The 27,378-nt window shown below is 40.7% G+C and overlaps 3 protein-coding genes across 6 annotated transcripts; all 3 read right to left on the reverse strand.

Annotated features, from left to right (window-relative positions):
- Nucleotides 1-189: 189 nt before the first annotated feature.
- Nucleotides 190-3,871, reverse strand: LOC119554792. Of its 2 annotated transcripts, none has more exons than XM_037865841.1 (6): nt 3,615-3,871; nt 2,859-2,962; nt 2,661-2,793; nt 2,391-2,586; nt 1,740-1,876; nt 190-952 (listed from the first exon to the last, which is right to left on the reverse strand). In XM_037865841.1, exons 1-6 carry the CDS (start codon nt 3,843-3,845, stop codon nt 326-328), a joined length of 1,428 nt encoding a protein of 475 aa, XP_037721769.1. In that variant the 5' UTR covers nt 3,846-3,871; the 3' UTR covers nt 190-325. The 2 variants fall into 2 exon arrangements, with proteins under 2 accessions (XP_037721769.1, XP_037721768.1); XM_037865840.1 differs by having other exon boundaries at nt 2,391-2,607.
- Nucleotides 3,872-5,853: 1,982 nt separating this feature from the next.
- Nucleotides 5,854-9,168, reverse strand: LOC119553403. The gene is made up of 7 exons (XM_037863775.1): nt 8,479-9,168; nt 8,256-8,413; nt 7,529-7,673; nt 7,056-7,466; nt 6,433-6,709; nt 6,254-6,360; nt 5,854-6,192 (listed from the first exon to the last, which is right to left on the reverse strand). Exons 1-7 carry the CDS (start codon nt 9,014-9,016, stop codon nt 5,897-5,899), a joined length of 1,932 nt encoding a protein of 643 aa, XP_037719703.1. The 5' UTR covers nt 9,017-9,168; the 3' UTR covers nt 5,854-5,896.
- A 1,463-nt stretch (nt 9,169-10,631) lies between these two features.
- Nucleotides 10,632-27,052, reverse strand: LOC119553290 (CTP synthase). Of its 3 annotated transcripts, none has more exons than XM_037863603.1 (4): nt 26,667-27,052; nt 12,581-12,751; nt 11,933-12,434; nt 10,632-11,863 (listed from the first exon to the last, which is right to left on the reverse strand). In XM_037863603.1, the coding sequence occupies exons 1-4, from the start codon at nt 26,830-26,832 to the stop codon at nt 10,822-10,824; spliced, it is 1,881 nt and encodes a 626-aa protein (XP_037719531.1). In that variant the 5' UTR covers nt 26,833-27,052; the 3' UTR covers nt 10,632-10,821. The 3 variants fall into 3 exon arrangements, with proteins under 3 accessions (XP_037719531.1, XP_037719533.1, XP_037719532.1); XM_037863605.1 differs by lacking the exon at nt 26,667-27,052 and adding an exon at nt 14,877-15,127; XM_037863604.1 differs by lacking the exons at nt 10,632-11,863; nt 11,933-12,434; nt 12,581-12,751; nt 26,667-27,052 and adding exons at nt 12,781-14,037; nt 14,101-14,250; nt 14,877-15,201; nt 18,449-18,804.
- Between the last annotated feature and the right edge of the window lie 326 nt (nt 27,053-27,378).

Below are 27,378 nucleotides of genomic sequence, written 5' to 3' on the forward strand. Positions count from 1 at the left end.
CATTATTGCATTATAAACAATGTTATCTTGCAGCTTTAAGATTTTTTTAAATTTTCCAAAGGGATTGCTATAAGTTTCAGGATATACCCAATTTTTCCTCTGTATGACTACTCCCATTACAGAGTGGGCAGTAAACCAAGTGTTACACGCCATGGACGTTGAAATGAGCCAAACTTTCCCAAAGAAGCATTTTACAATTCGCAATTAAATTTAATATTTTTAACGATCGAAAAGCAAATACATACATTGTGTCTACGCGCAGAAGCACAAAGGAATTTTGATATGAATTAACTAAAGTTATTTGGAGTACAGCTTTCAGTTCGATTTAGTGGTAGCAGTGCCAGGCGGCGACCCGTTGACCTGGCGGGGATTCCCTGATAAGGCGCATCTGCTCAGAGCCCGTATCTCCCGCCTGATCACCGCCGACTATGACCGTGCCAAGGACCACTTTCTTGCCCATCTTCTTGGTGGCCAATGTGATCCGAAGCACTATGTCCTCCAGCTGATCGAGTCTCTGGAGGGGAATATCTATTGTTCCCTCGCCGCTGCCATCGTCCCATTTGGTGGAGAGTGAGGGAAAGAAAATGGGCGACTTCCATGCATCTATGTAGATACCATGCTCGAAGGCAGTGGTCTTAACATACACTCCAGAACTTGCAGTGGCCTCCAGTTCGTCCTTGACCTTGTTGGAGCAGCGCATCCGCGTGGTGGTCACCCGGAGCAGGTATCTCCCGGAATCGGAGCTTCCGGCATTGCTGATGCCCATCTTCCGCTTCACCTCGGCGGTCATCCGTTGCCAATTGTTGGATGAAGGGGCAAAAGTGGCTGTCGGCGTAGTGGGCGTGTTGGCGGGCGTTGGAGGGGCCATCGAGGTGTCCTCAGGTGACACGCATTCCAGCAGATCTCGAACCTCAAGAGCCAGCTCAACCACGCCCTTAGAGGAGTTAACAAGCTAAAAAAAAATTATATATATTTGAATTTAACAGAAAAATATAAATATTAAATATAATTGCAGATAATCGATTTATAAACCATATAAATATTTGTCACTTGAATTAATATCAGTCTTTTTCGGAAATCCCTATAACTATTGCATACTTTCAGAGGTCCAATGAAGTGACTACAAAAATTTTAAGAATCTACTATGAACTCAACTCTATCTTATAATTGCAGCATTTATTACAAGTAAATTTTTTATCACTATTGGATTTCGAAAAAAAAAAATATTGCTTACTTTATTCTGACAGTTAGGTATCGATATGGTTCCCATTTCGGCTTAAAAAGCAATACCTTCATAAGGTAAGTAAACAAATTGAAATCGCATTGGCGTGATAAGATAAATGTTAGATTGACCCATACTGAAAAATAGTTCAAACTAAAAAGTCCTAAAGATATCCCAACCCTTTTTTTTAGTGACGTTAGGTAAGGGCAAAATGCCAGAGGGTTGACTTTTAATTTATTTTTTCCGGAATAATATTGACTCAACTTGCACACTATTTTTTTTTTTGGTTGCAATTAAAAAATTTGCTTTCATTTAAAATTATAGTGCTTGGTGTTGTTGTGTTTTCCCGCCCAGGCGGGAAGCTTTCACTTTGCACAATTAAAGCGAACACATCTCCATTACATTTGAAAAACACTCGGAGCCCCATGTCGCATGGTTTTGTAACACTAAGTTCGGATGAACTTGTTTAGCAATGCTCTGGGTCAGGTACATACGAACACATGTCTTTTCTACTCACATTGTTGTTGCTGGGCGACGACTTGGCCACCGTTGTGGTGATATCTTTTATAGGCAGCCACAACTCTTCCGTCGAATAACACCCCGTTCGGCTGTTGCGTTGGAAGAGCTTGGATTGCAGGTAGCAGGTGACGGAACCTAGGTGAAAAGATACAGATACATCAAGAAAAAGATAAAGATCATCTTAAAAGTGTTAAAAAAATAACTGCCCAATTATATTATATCATATTTTAAGAGTTAAGTGTAAACTTATAGCTTTTCTATGTATTTTTTAGTCGTTAAAGGATTGTAAATGTTGTATAGTTTATCTTAAGAGTTCAAATATTAAAATACAAACCACATCAAGCAGGAACTAACCATTGATACTATCAGTTTTCAAATCAAACCCTGTAACTACTTTAATTAATATGTAGATCATAACATTAATAACTAAATACCCATTGTACAATTTGGATCGATTATTATAATATTTAAATAAAAATCATATTATATAAACAATCGTAATCTATTAAGCTAGGTAATGGTTGGTGTCAGTCTTTTTAATCGTAATCTTAAGTGTTTTAAGGTATTTAGCCAAGTAGAAATGTCGAAAAGGTAGTTATAAAACATCGGTGGTTTCACCCCAATTCTTTTGTATCTAAGATCATATTACCTATATTCCTTCGCGATTCACTGATAGTCAGCGGTGGCATTGCATCCCGTGCAGAGCTGTCCGACTTTTTCCTTCCTTTGCCCTGATCACTTGGCTTTCCTCCGGCTTCGCTCTTGGCCTCATTTGGAGTCCCCGCTGTAGGATCCACGAAGCGTTGCACAAAGCTGGTACTCCTGTCCTTCAGCGATCGGTATGTCTTATTAAAGCGATTGAAGTTCTGGTAAGAAAGGAATTTAACCCACGTTTGAGAGATTTGCGTGACCAACTTACTGTTGCCGGAAGTTCCAATAGAGCGTAGACCGTAAAGACCACAAACTGTCCGGAGAAGAGCTCTTCTGGCTCCGGATCTGTGTTAGTTGTCTGACCATTTGCAGGTCGTCGCGTTACATGCTTCATGGAGGATCTATTCAAATACCATTTCGAATAATAATAGTGAAACTCTGTCAACTCCTCGTATATCACACATACTTTATATCTGGCACCAGGGGAAACTTGAAATTTTCATTGAACTTTGGCCACGTGTTTGTCTGAATACTGCTGTCCAAGCGTTTCGTTCCGGGAAATAGCTTCACCTTTAATGGGGGTGGGAAGAAGTCAGAAATAAATAGAACTAATAAATAAATTGTAGGATGTTTCCAGGGCTTTAGAGAATATTTATGTTCGAGGCGCTACATTTTGATGTGTTTAATAAATAAACTGAAAACGATTGTATAAATATTTGCCTTGATACATTCAATCTTGATTGATTATTTTTTGGCACTATAAAGCTTTAAAAAAGGTTGGGGTGTATTGAAAAAAAAGATATTGTTATTTTAATTTTGTTATTCATTTTGTATATTGACTTGTATACTTATCGTTCATACAACTTTCACGAACATAAATACATATATGAATATGTATCGTATAAGACAAAACAGTAAATAATTATGATGGTTCGTCCCTAAATGTTTTACCTCTGTAAGAGGCTGTTTTCTTGTTATAATATAAAGTTTTCATATTTAACTGAAAGTGCCCAAGATTTATATAAAATATAATATAAAATGCACTTCAAATTGAATTTGTAAAATTGTAAAAGCACAAAAATCAGAACAGGCCAGATAGTAACAACAAAATGTTATAATGAGTAGTGTACTTTGAAGTATGTCAGGTTACTGGGACAACAAGCAAATATCACTTTTCAGTCATAAGTTGGCTTCATATCATGACCAATTAGCACTAATTTACCTTTATCAAATAGCCCTGGACGATCTTGAAGCCGAACAGAGAGGGCAGATGACGGGCGGCGATGAGGTGGACGTTGAGCTCTGGTACCGCCGTAGAACCCTTGCTGTGATCACTGTTTTTCGGATTGTCGATGGTGATCTGGAAACCGATCTCGGGTTCCAGCGTTGCGGAATGTCGAGATGCTCCATTGGTCGAATGTTGACCGGGCAGTAGGGCCCGTAGTTTGTTCATGATGATCTATCCGTGTGATCCGGTTACCACTCCAACACGGAATACAATGCACTCCGTTTTTCCATTCGATTGCGCAAAGCAGCGAAGAAGCGATAAATTGTGAAAATGACTTAACACCCGCCGCCGACTTTTTCTTATCTATGAATCGTACTTCAGGCTGATAAAACCTGCCCCACTCCAGCGATATTTCGCTCTCACTCTCTATCTGTATCTCACTCTGCAAAGTGCAGTGCTCTCGGAGATGGAAAAATAAACCCCAAAGCTCCCCAAACAGCTGTTCGACTGGAAACTTTCAGCTCCGGAAAGCTCACTCTTCCACGCTCCCAATAAGTAATCGTGACCGTTGGAATTAGATACTCGACAGCGGCAATCTTATAAATGTCTGTAAAAGTCTGTAAGTATCGCTTACTATCTTGAGATCACTCTTTAAAAACAAAGATGGACTTCATGAATTAGAATTCCAGGCCGAAAACTACAAACTAGATCATCTAAGCTGGTGAATTTCACAGTAACACACACATTACCCAACTCGCGATGTTGAGATGTCAACAAGTGTTTGAACTCAAAACACAAAGCGGAGCACTTAGCGCGACAATTAGCGACTGGAATCGAGAATAAGAACGAGAATCAGACGGCGATCCGATCTGGACGCTCGCGTTCTTCAACTGAAAAGTTAACTTGGAAATTACTTCGTATGCGGCCATAATAATAAGCGTACAATCATAATGCCGACACACATTCGCGCGCTCACACCCACAGCAGAGGGTAAAGTTATAGCATCAAACATGGAAATTAATAAAAGATAATTAAGTCTTTTTTGATATAGTACAGAATGAAAACATTTATTATGTCAAAAATATATTGAGTATTTTATGTTACCTACTATTAAGAACGTATTAATCTTTTATAGATTAGATTTTATAAGTTAGAAAGTATTAATATTCAATGCAAAAAAAAAAAATTGATGAACACATTTTAAAATTCATAACAGACTTTTTAGAGGCTGTTCAACTAGTCGGCTACGTGATATAGTCTAATTTCAACTAGTCGGCTACGCAATATGGTGATAAAAGTAATTTATATGTAACGCATTTACCAATGATTTTTTTTTTAAATTCAATTCTTTATCGCGAATAAAGACCACACCAATATAGCAAACCTCTTGTGATTGATGATTAAAAATGTAAATCTTTTTTTTTATATATATATAATTTATAAACAGAGCTCATAAAATCTTATACTTTATAGTTTCCTAGTGTTATTATTATAGTGTACTATTTTGTTGAACTCATTTGTAATGACGACTGTCGACTCAAACAATCGCTCACACTTAGAGCCCAAGAACTTTTGTTCTCTTCTTGCGGTCGTAGAATGCACTGAGATTCTCTCATCGCCGGTTGTATCACAGTTACCGCGCAAAAAAAAGCAGCAACTATATACGATACATGCCTCATGGGAATACAAAGATCTGTGGCACGACTCTTTCCCCTTCTCCTCCCCAAAAGCTCACCGCGGAATTAACAACCTAGCGGTTTCATTGTAATTGGGGCTTCTTTGTAGCACGAGCACGGGAAACGGTCGTCACTCCCACCCAAAAGTCGACCACTTTCGGAACGCTTAACTCTTACATATGTCACTTGAGTTTGTACAGTAAAAACTCCCTTGACAATTCAATTTTTTAAAAATACTCTCAACCTTAAATGGACACCATTTCATGAATTTCGTAATCATCAATAATTCCATTTTATAATAAAAACCTATGGTAAATATATTCCTGAATTTTTATCCGGTGTTTACTGTACAGATTGGTGAGGTGATAACAAAGTGGTTTCCTGTCGCTGTTAACAATGCGTCATAACGCCATACTTAAAAAAAAGCCCAAAGACCAATGATTCATTAGCAATGAAGCAATCTTTAATCTGGAAATCAGGAAATCACAAATCACAAATGTTTTTCATTTCAAATTGTTTAATACAACTTAAGAGATTTATTTAAAAAGGTATTTTAAACGGGTTACTTTCTTTATAAACAGTCTTTTCATTTCCGACTACTTACTCAACAACAAAACAATAGAAATTCTTAAACATAAATGGAGCTTCGTTATCTGATATAAAGTTTCGTTCTGGTTTCTCAGAAGAAAACGGATTTGTGGTCGGTGGCAATATGAGATTTATATGTCGATTCGATTGATTGATAAAGTGCGCCATATCCAGAGGAGCCTCGTACTTTGTATATGAGGTTACTACAATGAGACATTTCAGATTAAGTGCAGCTTGAATGGTATCTGGCCAAGTATCCTCCAGGGCGAATCCAGTTGATCGGTATAGGCCAGAGTTAAAGAAGCAAACTGCGTGTAAAGAGGGGTGGGTAATACCAAAGATTACTATAAAAAATACAGATGAACTTACCCAAGTTGGGCTGAAGAAAATGCGGTTCTTTGCAGTAATCGTGGTACAAAGCATTTTCGAAATAATAGTTTACACTTCTGTGGGCTTTTCTGCACAGCCGGCAGCACCTGCGAATTATTGAAAAGTAATTAATAACATTTAAAATTTATCTTAAGTATAGTACGAAATTATTCTCTTACTTTATTTTCTTTAGCTGTTCAAAAGATATATTATTGGGATTTAGCTCGGGTCCAATAAATACCACATTAAGACTTTTTACGGTTGGCATTATGTGGAGAAGGAAAAGTTCCCATTTCTGTAGCATATCCACTTCAAATTCGATCTCGGCTCCAATTAAATGAAGAGTCAACTCCTCACAATTCCTTAGACGTTCACAGAGTTTTAGAGCAAACCAGGCGGTTAAAGGTCCTGTGGACACCTGAGTAAGCGCTGCGTACTCGCACTCGTTTGTAACATCTATAAAAAGATTCAAAAAATACATCCACCACTTATGTGTAAAATAGATAAAAATCTTATTATAAAAAACTCTTAGTATTTTTATAAAATATAATTCTAAAAAAAGTTGGAAAATGGTTATCAATGTCTTTAATCCATACAGCAACTTCAATAAAAACTTTCAAAAAGTTAAATGATAACCTTTTTTTTAAAAAAATACGTTCTTTTTTGAAAATATGAAACAAAACTTTAACTTTTTTAAGTGCTGAGAGCTAAATCTATTAGAAAAGGATCAAAGGCCCTTTGGATAACATATTCTCTTCTTAAAAACTAGACTATATATTTTATTGTTAATGCAAATACTTACTGAAATTAAGCTTCTTCATTATATGTTTGGTGTTGGAACAAGCCATGGGCACCTCCCTGAGAACCTTATTGGGCAGAGATGGATCCAGACGGCCAAAGTTCGCCTGGAACATGATGAAGGCCTTGAACAGTTGGTAGGCTCCACACCACTTGGCATGCTCCTCCTTCCGGCGATGCCCCGGTTTGTCCTTGCAGAAGGCCACCTCGCCACATCCTCCGCAGAGGGACAGACGCTTGAAGCGATGCTCCCGGCACTTGAACTCGCCACAAATCATTGGGAACAGGAGCAACTCCTGTTCCGTGGCCGAGAGCTGGCGATTCATCTCCTTCTCCACCTGGCGGATGCACACGATCCGGTAGGAACGGAACTGCTCGCCACTGAAGTCGCCGCACTTGTAGAACATGTCGTGACCTGCATTTGGCCACCGAAAATTGGCAATTAGTGTGATTTATGGCTCGCTGACAGGCTCTCACCATTCCGGTCCACCGTTTGGCGAATGGCGTTGCACAGTTGCCGGTGCTCCTGGTCGTCTTTCATGTGGCCACCACTGCAGTAGTAGCTCAGTCCGCAGCGGGAGCAGGGAATCCGATTTTGGCCACACAGATCCGCCTTGCAGAACTGTTCGGTAGGCAGATTAAAGAATTTATTAGGATCATTAGCAACAAACTTAAAAACTATAAAAATCGCATACGAAATTTAAATGCACTTTTATATTTGTCGATAATTTATGGTAATAATGATCTTAAAGAACTATGATAATAAGGGCTTATTCATCAGTACTCCTTTAAAGGTCCGAGTTGAGCAATTTAGAGTTATTACAAGGCTGTGAATTTATTAGCCTCTAGTTAAAAGCGTTTGATTTTAGTTTTGAAGGTTTAGTTTAAATATTCTTTTGCTTTGGAAGGAACTCGTTGAATTCTTTTTACATCTTTAATTAAACCATTATTATTGATGTCAAATATAATATTTTGACATTTTTAGAACACTTTTTTAATATATTGCGAATATTTTTAAAATAATCAAAAATTTCAATATATTTAGAAATAGACTGGTCTAAAAATAATTATTGAAATGTTAGATTGAGTAATATCGAAATAGTTCAAAACTCTTTAAATTTCTTAGGAAATAGTGGGAACTTTCGCTTAATTAAAAATAAAACAAAGTGCCAGAGTATCAAAGTTAGTCGGGAGAACTACCTACATTGCACAACGAGGCCATGAAATACTGCCTTGGCTTATAGATGTACTCCACATACTCCTCCGCCTCTTCATCGGAAGACTCCACATCGCTAGGTGGAGCTTGGCTGAAAAGCTTGCCAAGATTGCTGAAAAGCGCCGCAGCTGGGGATTCTCCAGTACCTTTATTAGTATGGTAAAATCAATAAAACATCTCAATAATTCTTTAATATATAATCACCACTTACCCTTTTGTAACTTGGAACCCAGGCATTTGAGCAGCTCATCCATTTCATCGGCTTTCACATCTTTTAATGCTTTTCCGGAAGCCTTTAGTTCTACTGAAACTTTGGTAGATTCTAAAGCACTTGAAATCTTTGGTTTTTCTTTTTCACTTTTGATTTCTTTAGGTGGGCTAACTAATTTGGCCTGAACAGTGCCTGGCTCTGGTTTGCTAATGGGAGCTGCACTATTTTTGGCTAATAATTTCCTACGCAACAGTTGCTGTACTAGCCTTATGGTATCATTCTCTTGCGGAATTTCCACCTGACTATTATTAAATAATGTCTCAATCAGAGTGACTCCAACTTTTGTAGAACTTTTCACCTGAGGGGAGACACTTTCAAGAGGAGTTGCCTCCCGGTAACTATCACTTTTGGGAACCGTTTTCAACTGAACCGTAGTATCCTCTAGAACTTCCTCTTGGTCTTGATGCAACTGGTTGATTTTGTTCCTCTGGCGATTCCGAATCCTTGGCTTCTTTTTGTGGACACCCGACTGATTCATATTTTCTGGGTTTATGTTATGTCCCGAATGCGAAATTAGCTAGAGTATGTTACCCAATTGAACGAACAATGAAGAATGCGCATTGTTCTTGGTCTGAGATTCGCGATCTGCCTCGATTCAATTGGCCACCAGCCATCGCTTCTCATCGCGGACGCAAGCCCAAATGTATGCCCTGTCTATTTTTGTTGAGCACGGGCCGATGTCTGACAACGCCAGCCGGTATCTGAATCCGCATCTGAATCCGTATGGGTTAGCGTCCATTATTATTCTCGAGTACCAGCGTTTGATTAATTCTCCGCCTTACTAATTGCGTCAACAAGCAGAAAATTACCCTAAAAAAGCTCACTCTCCGGTGCTCTTTTGAAATTTAGATGTCAATGTGGACCCACAGATAAAATAAATTAGAGTAAAAACCCTTTATGAATTTGTTTTTAACAAATTTTGTTAAAAAAATACAAATCCTTATATCTCGAATTTTTAGAATTTTTAAAAAATAATTCAAGTTTCTTAAATATATATCATTTTTATACCAACATTAAATTTATGAAATTAATACATTTTTTATTAACTTTTATTTAATTTAATCAATCTATAATTCACATAAAAACTTTAAATTTAAAAAATATTTTTAAAAAAATCAAATTTTTACAATAGACAATAACATATAAAAAGAATTAACAGTAAAGGTTTAAATCGGTTGCTAAAAGTTAATCCCATTTCCGTTTCAAAGTGCCTGACCATATAAATAGAAAGCACCATTTGTTCCGACGTCTTGAAGTTTCCAAAATTTAGTTGTCACTCTTAGTGGTGACAAAAAGCTTTAGTTTATATTTAAAGCAATTGTTTTCAGACCATGCGAAACATTTTTATTTGACGTAATTCGACATTGCCAAAACAATTTTTCAGTTGTAATCGGTGACTTTTGAATTCAAATTTGAAAATTCCCGCCAAGTAAACGAGTTCTCCTTTTGCCAAAAGAGAAAAAGAGATAGTTATAGCATCAAAATTATTTTAGTTTCCAACACTGCTCCAGCTGCCCACTAAATTCAAATAATACACAAAGCAACTTTAATTATTTCATTGTTTATCTAAAAATATATATAGATAAGGTAATTGCTTACATTTCGTTTAGTTTGCTTTAAGTATGGTTTAAGTTAAATATAAGCAAGACATTTTATGGTAATTTAAGTTGTAAGTTGAGGAGATTATAAACTATATCCATTTTTGATCAAGAAGACACACGCGAGGCTATTAACACCAGGGTGTGTCGATTTTAGGTGATTCAAACTAATTGACAAATCGCAGTGACATAATCTAAAATATTTGGGTATTTTTTACTTTCTAAAAGTCCAAAACTGTTTCAGATTAATAACATTTTTAAAAACATTTCTATAAAACCCCAGTTCATTTAACTAAAAAAGTACTGAACTGTTACAATCAAAAATATATGTTCACTTCACTTTTGTGGAATACAGCTTTTTATTGTTAAGAGACATAATATAATGAAAATATTATAAAATATACGAAAATAAAAAGTTTGAAGCTTGAGAGTCATACCAATTTGTTTATTTTCTATCCCAAAAGAAATTAAAATTATATTTATCTTATGCTAACTAAAGGAAAATATATTGGATTACTTTATGCCACTTCAATAAAACATAAAAATGTTTAAATCGACAACACCCTATTATACACATCCAGAATTGCTCCTGTTGGCGCAATCTTTTGGAGATTGCAACAACAGGAGCACAGCTGATAAGCGGATCTTAAACTCTTCCAGGCTTAGGATACCGTTCACAACTTTACTAATGGCCGTTGGTAAGATCAACACCTCCGCAAGCGCCTTCGCCGTCGGAAGTGCTGGAGCTACCATTGCAGCCATTTGAAATTCCATTTTTGGGTGTGCCGGGAAGCTTCAAGGACCTTAAGGATTTCGTTGCACCAGCCAAGCCCACAACACTATCCTCCTCATCCGATGAGGCATCGGAGAGCTGGCGGGGCGACAGCCGGCAACCGCGCTGAATATATTGAGACAACCGATCCACGGAGGCCAGGATCAGGCCGAGGAAAGGCGGCGATGGCTTCAGGGGTCGCGACAAGTACTCCGGATGATATTGCGTGGCCACGAAATACGGATGACCACTCAGCTCAATGATTTCCATCCTCGTTTTGTCCTCATCGGTGCCCACAAATCGCATGCCCTGCTCCTCCAGCCTGGGTACATATTTGGGATTCACCTCATAACGATGCCGATGTCGCTCCTCCACCGTCTTGGGATTACCATACAACTGACGGATGACACTGGGACCTTCAGCGAAGACCGTAGTTCGTTTGCCCAAACGCATGGTGCCGCCCAATTGACCCGTATGATGCTCTGGCATGTCGATGACCAAGGCATTGGCTGTATTCGGATCGATTTCCGTGGTGTTGGCATCCTTAAGACCCAGCTTGGTGCGGGCAAATTCAATCACAGCCGCCTGCAGACCCAAACAGATGCCCAGCAATGGCTTTCGATTCTCTCGCGCCCATTGGCATGCCCGGATTTTGCCCTCCATGCCACGAGAACCAAAACCACCGGGCACCAGGATGCCATCGCTCTCGCACAGCTTCTGCCACTCCTTGTGGTATTTGCTCGGCTCCGACTGCAGAGTTTCCTCCTCCAGCTGGCATGATTCAATAAAGACTATTTCCAGCTTGCGGTTTGCAGCAAGGGCAGCATGTTGCAGGGCCTTCACCACAGAGGCGTACGAGTCCGCAAACTTGGTGTACTTGCCCACAACGGCAATGGTAACCTCGCGACGAACGGTTTCCGTGCGACGGGCCAAATCACGCCATTGCTGGAGACATCTGAAAGAAAACAGGGATTAGTGGATCTAGTGTATAGAATTTAGAGATTTCCAGAACAATAATACTTACTTAGTCCTCTTGCTCATGTCAATATTAAGCTGGAGTCGCTCGTTGAGGTACTCAATGACTCCATTCTGCTCCATAAGCAGAGGTACATGATAAATGGAGTTCAGATCATGGATGCATATAACCTGATCCGGACCCACGTGACAGAAGTTGCTGATCTTCTCCTTGACCTCCAGTCCAATGGGTTTCTCCGATCGACAGACTATTAAATCGGGACTCAGGCCACAACCCCTAAGTTCCCTAACCGAACTTTGAGTGGGCTTTGTCTTTGGTTCACCGGTGGCCTTGGGCAATGGAACCAACGATACGTGAGCCAAACAGAAGTTCTCCCTCTTCACGCGGAACTGAAACTGACGGAAGGCTTCGACAAAGGGCATGCCCTCGATATCACCGATGGTTCCTCCCAATTCTACGATGCACACCTGTGGCTTCGAGGAGCCCTGAACAGGTGTCTGGGCTACACGTTCCACCCATTCCTGGATGGCATCCGTGATATGTGGGACAACTGTGGGAAAAACAGAAAGAATTAATAGCCTTTCAAGTCATAAAGATAGGAAAAAGAATAAGGAACCTAAAGAGGAAAAGGAATTACGATCCCCTCAATAGGAAACTTTATTCTTACAACCCATAACATCATAGTTTAGTACTCACCCTGAACGGTTTTGCCCAAGTACTCGCCAGTACGCTCCTTTTCAATCACCAACTTGTAAATCTTGCCCGTGGTTATATTATTATCCCGATGCAGGGTGACATCCAGAAATCTTTCATAGTTTCCCAGATCCAGATCCACCTCGGCGCCATCATCCAAAACGTAAACCTCACCTAAGAAGAAAAAGTAAGTATTATTAAGTGTTTAAATAATCTCAGCATTCCCACTTCTGGTAAAAATAAATTAAGACTGAAAACCTTTTAAAGTTACATTTTTATTTCCAAGGTATTTGTGCTTAGGCATAAATGGCGCACTCCCAGCTTTCCTTGGAGTGGCGCTCAACTAGAAATCAATCAAGTAGCATGGCATGGAGACAAACTAAGTGTAATGCTTATGATCTAGGGGATACAGGGCGTATGTACAGTCTTGGACTTAATCTAGGGGCTTTCGGGGCTGTCCCACTACTTGGACTCCTCGAGATCCTCCTTGTAGAGCTCCTTGAAGATGAGCTTTTGTATCTTGGTGCGTATGCGTAGCTTCTGAGCTGCGGTCAACTGCTTCATGTACGGATGCAGGCTCAGCAAATAGTGGTAGTCATCGTCCTCGGGCACGAGCGGAGCATCCATGGTGGAGGAACCATTGAAGTTGCTATCCTCGGAGAGACGTGGTCGCTTCAGCTTGAGGGCGGGTATCAGTCCATTGGCATAGGAGTGCTGGGTGAAGCTGAGATGATCGCCGGTTCCTCCTACAGCGGAGGAGGCGCCGAAATCTTCATTCCTATCTTTGGACGCATGATGAGCTGCTGCCAGAGTGGCCAGCGGATGGTGTGCTTTGTTATAGAGTGGCGGTGGCGACACAGATCTCTTGCCCCCCATTGGTGCTCCATTGGAGGATACAGATGATGCGGATGTGGTTGTTGCCGGCGCCAAAACAGCTGCTGATCCCGGTTGTTGTACTTGTGCGGATGTGGTGGTCACCACTGGCGGTGGAGAACAATGGGCAGCCGGTGGTTCCACCAGCATTTGCAGCAAAGGAGCCACTGGAGATGGCTGCCGCTGCGCTTGTGCCGGCGGTGGTTTCTTGCTCAGATCCTCGGCCTCCTTTTCCAGCTCCATCAACTGGGCTCGCAGTAATCCCGCCTTGATTAACGCGTGCTGATGGGCCTCCTCCTGGGCTCTCAAAGCACCCGTAGCTAGTGGTGTGGTGCTCACTTGGTTCATTTGGTGGGCAGCCGGTGGCGTGGGCATGGTCTCCTCCATAGTTGCCTCACTGGCCTCCCCATCCGCCTCCGCCTCCATGTCCTCCTCGTCGTAATCCTCGTCGCTGTCCTGCAGGCGACGAATTAAGCCATTGGTTAAATCCGGTTCCACCACTGTCTTTTCGCAATCCTCGCTCTGCTGGTTGAAGTAGAAAGACTGATCCTGTTCGTTCTTGGGCAAACGATGACGCATGTGATCAGCTAATAGATGGGAAATACTATATTATAGTTAATGTTCTATTGAAAACCCCTTTTATAACTCACTTAGAAACAACAAAGCGTAATAGTGCAACCACTTGGACTCAAAGGTGGCGGGGTCCACCATAAAATCACCGTTATCCGCACGAGGTATCCGCTTGTACTCCACCCGGAAATTGTCCCGCAGTCCCTTCCACTTGGCCTTGAGCACGATCTCTGGGAGAGAGAGTAGTGGTATAACGATAGAAACTTCTTTGTTCACGCTTGGAGTCATTGTCAGTGTTGCCAACTTGGCTATTTATTCGCCAAATCTGATTGGAACAGGAAACTATTTTATTTAGCTTAATAACATTAGGGAAACTGCTATTTTTGATTATTATAAATATTTTAAAAAAAGTTCAGTGATTCGGCTGTGTTTATTTGTGACATAAAAAAATTTAAAATAAATTTTAAGTTTCATAATAATAAGAAAATATTTGGCCTAGAGTTGTATATGAAAATTAAGCTTTATTTTATAGTAATTTGGAACTACAATCTGTCTCAAATAAGGTTCGATTACCAGTAATACATTTAAGGTTACAAAATCTACTCTAATATAATTTAAAAAAAAAAGATTTATATATTGGATACTTTTCTGTAAATCTGACCAAGGACAACTAATTTGTTGAAATAAAGTTTCAACCTTTTAAACTTTTAAGCTTTAAAAAATTTTTTTTTAAAGTTTCGGACATTGAGAAATGTAAAGCCTCTTTTTCTGTAAAATAGTTTAAGATAATCTTTTGGTTGGCAACACTGTGTGGGAACTCCTTTTCGGCCATGGCCAAAACAAAGGCACTACTTACTCGGCAGCTTGTGCGCTCCGCTCAGCTCGTCCCACATTTGCTCGAGGAAGGCCTTGTTGCAGTGGAAGTTGCGGTTCCAGATGGCCGGACGCTCCTCGATGTCGTGAATAAACTGCTCCACATTGAGCACAATGGTTGATTTTTTTGGCGCCATCTTCTTGGGCTCCCTTTTTTTTGTTTGTTCTTTTGTCCTTGTTCCACTCGCGCACTTTGTTTAATGGGCAGCGCTCTTGCTGTTTCACTTGTCCGCCCAGCTAACGGTGAATGCCAAATGCATGCTCCAAAGGCAGACACACACACACACGCGCACACACCACTAATCTCTCTAACTCAATGAGAGGAATGAGAGCAATAAAGAGCATTAGGCTTTTTGGTCACTCACTTAGGCCATCCCTCTCCCACCCGCCAGTTAGCTGCGATCCGTGACCATCAATGGGGAGCACCAGTGCTCCTCAAACTGTTAACACAATAACTTCATTAAGATTCCTTGCTTAGGCATAGGCCCAAAAAGAGCTGGGCGACAGGAAATGCCGCTCCGCTCCGCTTTGCTCTGCTCTGCTCTGCTCCCCAACGTCCATCTCCCTCACTCCCCCGCGCCACATCGCACGTCTGCTCCAAAGCTTGAGGAAGAAGAAGCAGCAGACGAGGCAGGAAAGAAGCAGCGAAATCAAATTATAAACACGCCAGGCCAGAGCGACAGAGACGGGACAGAAAGACAGAGACAGACGGCGTCGACCGACGACCGAGAGACCAAGACCAGCCAACGGTTACTCCACGAGCCTGCCTGCTGCCTGCTCCCTGCTTCCTGCTCCCGCTCCCGCTGCCTATCCCACCGCTCACGCTCCCGGTTCCGCTGCCTGTGACTCTCCCCACACCCCCTCCCATCCGCACTGCGCTGGATACACTCGGAAAAAAGTTAGCAACCCAATCTGGTTAAAATTGATGAGAGATATTATTTTTTTTTCTAATATTCTAAAATAACGAATTTAAAAACATTAATCCCATTCTACCTATAACCGAACTAAATAGTACTGAATTTTATCACCTTTACATGAAATAAAATTCAACTTTTAACATGTACAAGAATCCAAATTCTCTTAGGATTGAAAATATCCTTTAAAAAAAAGATTCTTTAAGTATGTAATACAAATAGGCTCTTTTTTCATAACAAGCCATCTGATATCCGAATGAAAAATATAATATTTGTAGATACTTTATAATAAATATCCTTGGCAATCAAAGATACTCTTCCTCTACATCTTCTGAATAACTCTGGTAACTTATTCTAACTATGATCTCAACTAGGATGTATGTAGGTTGGTGTCAGTGAAATCTAATGTCATTGGTCAATAAATATAGAATAAATCTGAAGCATTCCATTAGAGTGTTGCTCCAAACACCAAATAGCTCTAAATTGAACCCCACAAGATTCCAAAGAGATTTGCAAATCAACAGTTTTACAATCAAAATAAAAAAATGTCATCATATAAAAAAGATGATCCTAACTTGGAACCACTAACAATTTAAAAAAAAAAGATGTTCAAATTTTATTAACCGTTTTTCAAGTTCCCCCATTATAAAACCATGTATAAACTGTTCTGGGACATCTTCCCCCGGGGTATTTCCATTATTAGTCCCAAACATGCACCCACTTTCTCCGAGTGCATCGTCTGGCCCCAGTGCATCGTTGTGTCTGTGTGTGTGTGTTCCTCTGCGCCTCTGGATGTGTGTGAGTGAGTCAGGCGCAGGCGGCGGCATTCAGTCAGTCATGCAAAAATGTTTGCCGTGCACAGAGTGCGAAATACTAAAAACGGCAGCGCGGAGTGTGGAGTCTCGAGATTGTGGGAGGGGTAGGGGCGGCAGCGGGGGCAGGGGCATGGGGCAGTGACTGAGGAGGCACAGGCCGCAATACATATGTATATGTATATCTATGTAGGTATATTCCAGCGAGCAAAAGCAATTTCTGGCGGCAGCTATTGCTTTGCTGCAGGCAGCAGGCAGCAGACAAGAGACCAGAGACCAGAGACCAAGCCAAGCCAAGCCAGACAAATAATGCGTCACGTTGCGCAGTCGTTAAATTTTCGTTTTCGTCGTTGCCCGTTGCCGTTTTTATGGGCAAAAACTGCCGGCGACAGTGTGTTGTTGTTGTTGTTGTTGTTGTTAGGTGAGGGTAGGGCCACCAAGAGGGGAGGGGGGCCTGAAAAGCTGGCCCAGCTGCTGTCGAGGTGATTGGGGAGCTGGCTGGGTAGCAACTGCTCCTCTGCTGGTAGCCAAGAATTTCACAAGTTTCGACCCGCCGTGGAAAGTTATGAGGCCTCTCACACACACATCTATACACATAGTCACTTTGAGCTGGAAGCTGTTTGGCTAGGAAATTGGCAGCTAAGTGGACCAACACTGGGGTTTGGGAAATCATTTCCTTAACTTTGATTTCCCGCTGCTTATCAGCGAGTTAGGGGAAACGAGATAATACTGTTTCTGGAGCTGGGCAACTATTTATAGGTCAGATCTTGCATAAAGGCAATGTATTGATCGAGTGGGATTGGATAGAGAACACTGGAAGTCTCTCTTGGGGGTTCCGAATCGAAAACTATGCATTTGATCAAGCTTGCGATAGTTTATGTTAATATCTTCACATTTTTTTAATTTCAAGAGCTATTATTCCTTTTATTAAGATATCAAATCGACCTTTAATGTTAACTATCATTACATAGTCAAGGGTTTAGAATCAAAAAACTATGGATTTGATCAAGCTTGTTATAGTTTATATTAATATCTTATCCTTATTATAATTTTAAAAGCTTTGGTTCTCTTTATCAAGATCAAGAAAAATCTACCTTTAATGTTAACTATCATTCAATAGTCTTTATAGCCAACCATCCTCATAAGTAAATTGTTTTCACCATCAATAAATTGGGGAAACTAATTATGGCGTATCCAATACAAATTAACTTTTCGCAAATAATAAATCAAGTGGAAATCTAGGCTTAGTACATCTAGTAAAGCCTACTAAAATATTTCTGGTTACCTAATTTGAGATACATCAAAAAAGATATTCTGATTATCTAGCTTTAAGAACACTTTAAGAACCAAAAATATTCTAACCCATGATATCTAAAGGTTTACTTAATCCTCTGATTCTCTTTTCTTCTATTTCTTAAAGATTTAAATGCTCCCTTAGCTATCTTTTATATTTAACCCTTATCAGCTTTAGGCCCCATAGTATCTACTCTTATCTTATAGTCCCCCTGCTTTCTTTTACTCAAAACTATTGTTTCTCCATTTCCCCCTTCAAAACTTTAATTTTAATCACTGCCCCCAGGAATGAAGAGCAAATGAAGCTTGCCGATAGGCTCAAAGGGGGGATGAGTTTATAAACTATATAGTGGCTCTATAAAATCAATAAAACACACGCACACATGTGCGTGCTACACTCGCTCACACACATATGACTCTACATATGTATGCAAAAATTAGCGCGCCAGGAGTCGCAACTAACGGGACATGTGGGTGGTTTTCAGTGGGTGGTCCTCGTGAGTGTATGCGTGTGAGTTGGTTGGTTCGTTGGTTACCGCCAAAGTTTATAATAATCGAAAAGTTTTTTGTGCGCTCGGACAGCCAGCAAACTGCCGCACCGGCCCGTATATTCCGTTATGTCCCGAGAGCGTTTTCACGAGCGACGAGAATGCGAGAATGCCACCGAGAAAAGCGCGGGGGGGGCGGGAGGCGTTGGGCGGTGGGAAAACCGAATTGCGGAATTGCGAATTCCCGAACCAAAATGCGAACCACTGCTGATTGCAGTCAGCTTACAACTGAAATTGAAAATTCAGCAGAGCAAAGTGCGAAGCGCCGCTGCTGCTGTCGCGGCGGCGGCGTTGTTGTTTTTGTTGTTGTTGCTTTTGCCTTTGCTGCCAGCCTGCTGCCGTTGACGCGCCGCCACCGCTGCCGCACACAGACCGCTCTGCCCCACCGCCCCCTGCCCCCATCGGCCATTTGCCACTGCGACAGGCTGCAGCCATCCGCCATCAGGCCCAAAAGCCATGAGCCATGAGCCAGCCAGCCAGCCAGCAGGCCGTGTTTCAGACCCAGGCCCAGTCGCAGTCGCAGCCGTAGTAGTCCCATTCCCATTGCCATTCCCACTCCAAATCCCAATCCCCGGCCAGGTCCACAAGCCCCCCAAAAGCCAAGCGAGCCAGAGCCAGCCAGCCAGCCAGCCAACAAAACGTGCCAACTAGCGGCGGCAGCTGAAACGACGCCAGCCAAACAGCCACCAGAAGCAGCAGCAGGCAGGCAAAATAATATGTATAAAAAAAAACAAAAAAAAAAGCACTAAAGGAAGGCCGATACGAAAGAACGAAAATTGTGATACACTTGCCATATAAGATGGTTATCAGTGGTTTAAGTTCTTAGACTATAGACTACAAAAAGAAGTATAGCACAGAATAGGAGCGAACATTGTTTAAAGATACATGATTTGGCCAACAATTTCAAATTCAAAAGTTCTATAAAGCTAGAACCTGTTGGGAATTATAACGTCGTAGTGGAAAGCAATTAGAACTTTTCACTGATAAGTTGGACATAAATGTCTAATTCAAAGGCGAAAATTGTATTAAGACACATCATTTGGACAAAAATTTTTAAATCGAAAGTTCTATACAGCTAGAACCAGTTGGGAATTATAACGTCGTAGTGAAAAGCAATAAGAACTTTTCACTGTTAAGTTGAACAGAAATGTCTAATTCGATAAGGGATCATAATAACACCCATTTTAACTTTCTTCAAAACTGTACGAATCCTAAAGATCCAGTTTTTTTTTTGGTTAAAGATCACTTAAACTAAAAGATCTGATCTGCAAGTAATCTTTACACAAACTACGTGATTAGGGCTCTAAAATACATATATCCCAACAATTTTATCATAGATCAGGGCTAGAATTTTAAAAACAAAAGGTCTATACAGCTAGAACCAGTTGGAAATTATAACGTCGCAGTATTAAACAATTGCAACTTTTCACTGTTAGGTTGGATATAAATGTCTAATTCACTAGGGGATTATAATAACCTCCATTTTAACTTCCTTCAAGGCTGTACGAACCCTAAAAATCCCTGTCTATTTTTCTGGTAAAATATTACTTAATAAGTCTGTTTCATCTAGATCTGCAAGTAATCTTTACACAAACATCGTTAGGTCTCCAAAATACATATATCCTAAGAATTTTATCATAGGTTAGGCCTTATAAGACGTTTATCTCTTATCTCTTCAAAGATCCCCTTGAATATCCAAACTCCCCTGGAAACCGTAATACCCTTCAAAAAGAGAGGGCATGAGAAGCGCACAGTGAAACGCAAAAAACGCCAGCGATGAGGCGCAGGCTATCCGGAGAGAGGAGGACAGTGCGGGGGGGGGTGATGGCGCGAGGGGGCAGGGGGGCAGAGCAGAGCAGTCAGCAGGCTGGCAGTTAAGTTCAGTTTCAGGCGAGAGCCAAAGCCACGCCACAAGCTTTTGCTTTTGCTTTTGCCGGCGCGACATATACATATATACTATAAGTGTGTGTGTGTGTGCATTGGGGGAGGGGGATTCAAGGGGAGTGCGAAAGAGGGGGAGGTGGTGGAGAAGCGCGCACAAACGCTAAAAACGGCCGCCGCCATTTGCTTCGCTCTGCTCGCTGGCACCCGGTGTTGTTGCTTTTGCTTTCGCTGCTTTTGGGCATATTATTGCCGGCTATCCAGCACACGCACACACACACACACACACACACACACTGGCACCAACACTCACCCGTGGCCATGGCCACACACAAACACATGCAACAGAGAGAGCCAGCCGTGCTGTCTGTGTGAGGTGGAGCCGGTGGCCTGCTGCTCTCCTCGAGAGCTCCTCTTTGCCCCCCAACCGCCCCCTCCTCCTCCTCCTCCTTCTTCTTCTTCGCTCTTCCTGCCTACTGCATGCTCAGCCAACAACAATCAACGCGCGGAAGCGAGCGAGCGAAAAGCATAAACCATGAAGAGAGGAGTGGGGCGGCAAAAGGGGGAGGGGGGAGAGTGGAGGCTCGTTAAAATCACGCGACAGGAGGCAGCAGCGGCAGAATAAGAAGAGGAAGAGGAAGAACCAACGGGGGCGGTGCAACAAACGCCGGGCAAAGCGAATCGATGTGAATTTGGCTGTGGCTCCACGGCTACCGCTCTTCCTCTTCACTCCTCGCTCTCCTCTTCCCACTTCCTCTTTAGCGCTCCTCTCCTCTTCCTCTCTCCCCTTCTGCTCCCCGCTCATCGCTCTTCCTCTTCTTCTGGCGCCTGTCGCTCAGACACCGTAAGTGTGAGGTGGGTGGCGGTGGGTGGCGAGAGCGAAGGTGGCAGGCAGCAGCGAGGTCGTAATATAACGCTATATAATAAGGGGCAAGTGCGATTGGACAGCCGCTCTGAATTTCCGAATTTTCCCAATTTCATTTTTCACAATTAAGCAAGAGGCGCCAGTTGCACAATCATAGGAACACCAGAACATAAAGCCCATCCTATCACTAGTTGAACTTCCCTAATCAATGGCAAGACATAGTTATATATTTGTAAATATTAATTATCTTCACTTTCCTATCCCCCATCCCTTAATTTCTTCAAATTTGATTCGTAGTTATAAATAAGTTTATCGTTGATTTAATAAAGTATACGTAAGTTTGTACTTTTATTTCATAAAGAAGCTACATATATATTAGTATCAAAGCTGCAAAATAATTTCACTTGAAGTACCAAAAACCAAGGGATTATCTGAGAAATCTTTGTCGATCTCAAAACTTCAGAACTTTAAATAAAACATTTCAACCTTTAGAGATTTTGTAACGACAACAGTTATTTTGAAGCCAAATCTCTGGAGATTTCATAAGCACCACACATATATAAGTGGGAAAGATATTTCTGCTATTTTGGGAGCTAAGATACAGGAATATCTTTAAAAAAGAGCTTCATAATTCTAAAGATATCTTTTATGTTTTTGATCTTTCGAATTTATCATCAAAATATACGTTACTTGTCGTAGTAGTAAAAGTAGTAGTAGTAATAATAGTAGTAGTAGATAAATAATAATAGAAGTAGTAGTAGTAGATAAATAATAATAGTACTAGAAGTAGCAGCAATAGTAGTAAAAGTAGTAGTATTTGTAAGGCGTTTTAACAAACTGTTCATGGGATGTCCAGAAATCTTTTCCTTACAAAATCGATGGAAAGAAGAAACAAAATCTATTTATAAAAACGGAGATAGTTACCTATAGGGACTATTTAGATATACACTATATAGTTACTAAGATTCCTTAATTAAGGCACAACCAAGGTTTGCTAACTTAAAGAGGAGGCTAATTTAGCAAAAGGCTACTGTATTCCTTACTGTTGCCAATGTAATTACTTAAAGTGATCCGAAAGCCATGCTTAAAGTTATGGCAAGTGGGCAAACTTTTGACCAGACGGAAGATTGAAGCTTATGAAGCCATAGAACACTCACGCACACACCGACACGTGCGGGCCCATCAGTAAGCTGTGTTGTGTGCGTGTGGCAGCAAATGAGGGGGCGAAGCGGTGTGGGGCGTGGCAGGGCGGAAGGGGCGGCAAGGGGGCGGCGCTGGGAGGCAGCCACTCAACCTCAGACGCCAGAAACGCGTAGCAACGGTCACATCCTGCTGGCGAGCTGGCGAGATGGAGAGTTGGAGAGCCGCCACAGCGAAATGGTATTTTCCATTTAATTTTTGCACACTAACACACACGCACAAAAGCTCGCACACGCGGTCCATATGTATATGAGTACAGTAGAGCTTCGAAAATGTTAGTTCTACGGGAAAAATTTATTTATTAAAGTGTACTTAATCGTTTTTGTTCACCGTAAGTGCGTTTTGTGTTAATGATTAATGGAGAAATTCTACCATAAATTTATAAGCACAGAAGTACAGGTCTGGGACACCTAACAATTTTGAATTCTATATTTCCAACTATAATAAACATCCTACTACTATTTTACACTAAAAAAAGTTTATCCTTAAACTAGCTTAAAAACTTCTTAGTAGGTTATGTATAATAAGTATATCAGGGAAACCATATATATTCAATAGTTTTAGTATACATTTACATAAACCCAAGTTTTTCCCTTTGTATAATGTAAAACAGATATTGAAAATTGAATTTTTTACTTTCTCTCTCTTCAAAAATGCTCTACTTTTGAAAAAGAGTGAAAGAGACAGATGATGATCAATATTACACTGAGTATGATAGAGAAAAACACGTTTAAATTCAAACATTATACTCTAGTATCAAAATTTTATGCAGTTTCAAATGATTTAAAATAGTTACTTATCAATACACAATTGATAAGAAATTTTATCAAAACGTATATCATTTCTTATCAATTTTTTTAAATTTATTTAAGAACTTTTTAAGGTGGTCGTTGTTGTCCTGGTCTCCTTAGTGAGGTACCACTGTATGTGACAGCACACGCACAAGGCGGAGCAGGAGCTGGAGTGAAAAAAGAGGAAGAGGAAGAGGAGCAGCGGCAGCAGAGGCCCAAGCATTATTGTCGTCGCGAAACGTGAGCGTAACGAATGCGCAAGCAGAAAGGCAGCAACAAAGCAAATGCAGGCCAAAAGGAGGTGGAAAAGAAGGGGGGCTGTGGAGGGGAAAAGGGGGGAGGGGGAGTGAGGGAACGACAGGAGGAGGCAGTTAATGGCGCACAGGCAAAGAGCAACAGCTGCTAACGATGTTGACGCGCCGATGACGGCCACACAACCAAACGGGCAGACAGAAGAGCGAAAGAGAGGAGGGGGAGGGGAGGAGAAGGGGAGCTTGGCTCTTTTATGGCTAAAAACGCTAATGTGACCGATGGAGCGGGATGCGGGCAGAGGGCGGAGAGGGGAGGGGAAGGGGGGTAGGCGGGGCAGCGGGGAGCATGACGGAGCGCAAAGCACACGCAAAAAGCCCAGCCAACAACAAGGCAACAAAGCACTCGGCAGCTAGAAGAAGACACCCTCGAAAGATGGAACGCCGCAGCGGCCAATATGGCGACCCTTGCCATTTCCCCCTCCCCCATCCCCCCTCATTTCACACCCACTCGCACTCACACTCACACTCACACTCACACTACAGAAATTAACGCAAAACAAATGAAGCACACGCATGTGCCGCTGTCGCAGTCGCAGTCAACGCAGACGCTGACGTCGACGCCGGCAGCGAACTCAAACTCACAACAACAACAACGATAACAGCAGAACAACAAATGAGCAGAATTGCATTTTGTGCAATTCGACCCCCAAAAAGTGAAGCTGGGCGCAAAAATGCAAATGACAGGCGACAGACAGTAATCCCCTCTAGAGGGTGGCAGAAGGGGGTGGGGTGTGGAAGGTGGTTGGTGGGCTGTGGGAGGGAGGTGGACTGTCCACTCTTTCAACTCATCGAAGTTGCACGGGCCTATTTACACTATGCAAAGTGCAACGTAACTGATCAGGTGAGAAAAATAGTTTAATTTACTAAATTAATATTTGAAATAATATATTTTAAAATATATTTAAGGTAATTTTTTTAGATCAAGTAAAAAAAGATACAATAAGCTATAACCTTGATACGGACTCGAACAGCCTTTTTTTTAACAGATTTCTTTATCAATCCAGTTTTTAAATGATTATATATTAAGTTTATTTTAATTTTTATATAGTTTTTCGAGAAAACAGGTGAAGATAATTAACCACAATATTTATAAACCAATTTTAAACAAAGATATAGTTGAACACTATATAACCTACATTTTTTCAAAAACTTAAAAAGATGTATTAAGAAAAAAATTGGTTAATTTGTCATTTTCCTACAATACCAGTTTCAGAAATTAGTTCTAAAAGATTAAAATGTAAAGTAATTTAAAAACTGTATTTTTTTTACAAAAATATAAATTTTCTGATCGCTAAATATGAATCATAATTACTCATTTCCTTTAAATATGAGTTATCAAATCACAAATGTACATTGTACCTATGTAATAATCAGATTATCAAAGTGATTTGCCCACAGATAAGCTATGTAGCTCCAATCAGCAGATATTGCGTTATCGTTTCTCAACCACAAATCACGTTTTTTGCTTTCACTTTAATTTATGTATTTAATCGCACGTGTAGAGCGGCCTCGCAAATCGTGCAGGTCAACGCTGCGTCACATGTCACACAGATACACAATACATAGGCGGCGACGCCCACCACCCAAAAACACACACACACAGGCATACAAACGCATCGTAATTGCATTCGCACGTTGCATAAATAAATTTGTGTGTGCCGTTTATTCATTTATCGTTGTTGTTTTTGTTGCTGGCGCCATTTTGGTGGAGGAAGTTCTTTTTGGGGGGAAGAGAAAGGGGGAGGGAGAGTGGGTGAGAGTGAAAAGTGAGTGAGAAAAAGCGAGACATGCACAAAAGTACAGTAAACTGCTGCAACAGTTATAAAGATACAAAATACTCAATGGTTTTTTCTCAATTTCACCTAAAAACCACTCAAACACAAATCCGTTATCGCGGTGAGAGAGCCTTAAAATTGCGTTTGAGATTAGGGGCCACCTTTTAATTTCACAATTATCAGTTTTAGTACTACTTTAATTGCCACATCGATCGGATCAGTCCAAACTTTTTTCTAAGTGTTATTGTGAACAGTTTCCCTTTTCTTGACTCAAATAAATAAAAACACTAAACAAACGGACCAAAGGAAAAGCAAAACAAAAATAAGAAGGAAACGTGAAAGCAGAACAAGTGAAACTGTGAAAAAAAAACTTTCATTTTCAATGTCAAGCAATAACAACAAAAACAATGTCTGCCGGTTGAGGGAGGAAAATTTCGTAAACGAAAAGAGAGCCATAAACAGAGAGCGAAATAAGTAAAGAGAGTTCCGGATTGGTATTTCCCCGCAAAAAAGTAAATAAATGTTGCATTTATTGCTGGTTTTCGTTGTTGCCATGCACTTTAAGATTTCTTTTCATACCTAGTTGATTTGTTTATAAACAAAAGCTAATTGTTTAAGTTCAACATTCGAAAACACGTGCGGTTACTTGTTGTTGCTTTTCAGAGAGAGTAAATAAGAGAGAGCGAGGGAGTGGGCATGAAAAACAGCTGACAGGTTAAGCTGTCTAGTTATCTCTTTCACACACCCACATGAAAAACGGTAAACACGCCACTTTGTCTTCGATTTCTAAACACTGTCAGAAATTTCTGGCACTTTACTTTAAGTGAATAAGTGAACTTAAATATGAAAATTCAAAGGTGCTTTTTTTTTAGTTAAATTCCGAATTCCGATTCAATTACATAAGTCATCTAATAGAACAACATTTTCAATTTTTGTTGATTTAAAACTATTTATAAATCAAGAATTCAATTTTTTTCTGAGTATATCTAAAGAATTTGCTCTGATTTGTTTTTCCGCAGTCATAATAAACTGTTTCTGTGGCTACTGTTCTTTCTTATAATTTGTTATTGCACTTTCTTTTTGCATGGGCCTTTTTGGCGGGAGAGCGCTTTTGCCCCCGCTTGGTAACACTGCCACTTCGCTCTCCCGCTCACGCCATGTGGTTACAACAATCCGCGTGACCTTTGGCAACAACAACAGCTTGCATCTTACAACAACAAATGCACATACTTGCAAACACAATACACACACTCTATCACTAACACTCACACAGATGCGCGAAATATTGAAAATTTGCCAAAATAAAAGACAGGCATTTCCTAATGTAGCGAGCATACATATTATATACACCATATATAATGGGAAAAGTATTTAAGAACTCACCATGCTCATAAGGCGAAAAGGTTCCAGCATCAATGTTGATATAGGGATCGATCTTTATCGAGGTGACATCCAGACCACAGGATTTCAGGAGGGTTCCAAACGAGGAGGCTATCACACCTTTGCCCACGCCGCTGATGACGCCGCCAGTGACCAGGATGTATTTCATCTTTTTCGTCTCGAATCTCGAACTTTGGGATCACAAAATCTCGCGGATTATCGTTGGGCCCTAATTGATTCGCGATGGCCACTTAATATACCGTTATCTGAGCCACTCCGAGCAACAATTGCGCCGTTTATTTGCCTTTTGCTGCACGTGGTGCGTCTTGAATTCGAGATTTGGTTTATTTAATACGTATCGTTTCTGCGAGGCGCCGGCGGTATGACCATCCCACTTAGTCATCGTAAATACCAGTGATTCACCCTGTGTTGGTAAACAGCGCAAAGTCAAAGTCCTCAAATTCCGTTGCGTTTGAATTGGAATCGAAATGAAGTAAACAGGGATCAAATTCTTGTTTACACATCTAGAAATAGCATTCAATAAAAATAACAATGCCAGGAAAAGGTATAATAGCTTTAATGGCTAAGTTTTAACTATCAAGGCTATAATTCCATTCATGCCTTTTTTTAATTTTAAAATAAATTTACTTTATTTTTATCGAATCAAGCGAGCTTTATAATTATAATTATTAATATAATAATCTTGTTTAACTTT

The sequence above is a fragment of the Drosophila subpulchrella genome, chromosome 3L, assembly GCF_014743375.2.
Source record: "Drosophila subpulchrella strain 33 F10 #4 breed RU33 chromosome 3L, RU_Dsub_v1.1 Primary Assembly, whole genome shotgun sequence".
NCBI lineage: Eukaryota > Metazoa > Arthropoda > Insecta > Diptera > Drosophilidae > Drosophila > Drosophila subpulchrella.

What these genes read in the sequence shown, in the direction of transcription:
- LOC119553290 (XM_037863603.1), bottom strand. Translation starts at nt 26,832, where the DNA reads ATGAAATACATCCTGGTCACTGGCGGCGTCATCAGCGGCGTGGGCAAA. An exon ending in CTTTTCGCCTTATGAGCATG is followed by an intron (nt 12,752 to 26,666) that starts GTGAGTTCTTAA and finishes TTTTCTTCTTAG; the next exon opens with GTGAGGTTTACGTTTTGGAT. An exon ending in CTTGGGCAAAACCGTTCAGG is followed by an intron (nt 12,435 to 12,580) that starts GTGAGTACTAAA and finishes TTTTTCCCACAG; the next exon opens with TTGTCCCACATATCACGGAT.
- LOC119554792 (XM_037865840.1), bottom strand. Translation starts at nt 3,845, where the DNA reads ATGAACAAACTACGGGCCCTACTGCCCGGTCAACATTCGACCAATGGA. An exon ending in TGAATCGCGAAGGAATATAG is followed by an intron (nt 1,877 to 2,390) that starts GTAATATGATCT and finishes CTTTTCACCTAG; the next exon opens with GTTCCGTCACCTGCTACCTG. An exon ending in CGTCGCCCAGCAACAACAAT is followed by an intron (nt 953 to 1,739) that starts GTGAGTAGAAAA and finishes ATTTTTTTTTAG; the next exon opens with CTTGTTAACTCCTCTAAGGG.
- LOC119553403 (XM_037863775.1), bottom strand. Translation starts at nt 9,016, where the DNA reads ATGAATCAGTCGGGTGTCCACAAAAAGAAGCCAAGGATTCGGAATCGC. An exon ending in TCATGGCCTCGTTGTGCAAT is followed by an intron (nt 7,674 to 8,255) that starts GTAGGTAGTTCT and finishes CCTACCGAACAG; the next exon opens with TTCTGCAAGGCGGATCTGTG. An exon ending in GAACAGCTAAAGAAAATAAA is followed by an intron (nt 6,361 to 6,432) that starts GTAAGAGAATAA and finishes AATAATTCGCAG; the next exon opens with GTGCTGCCGGCTGTGCAGAA.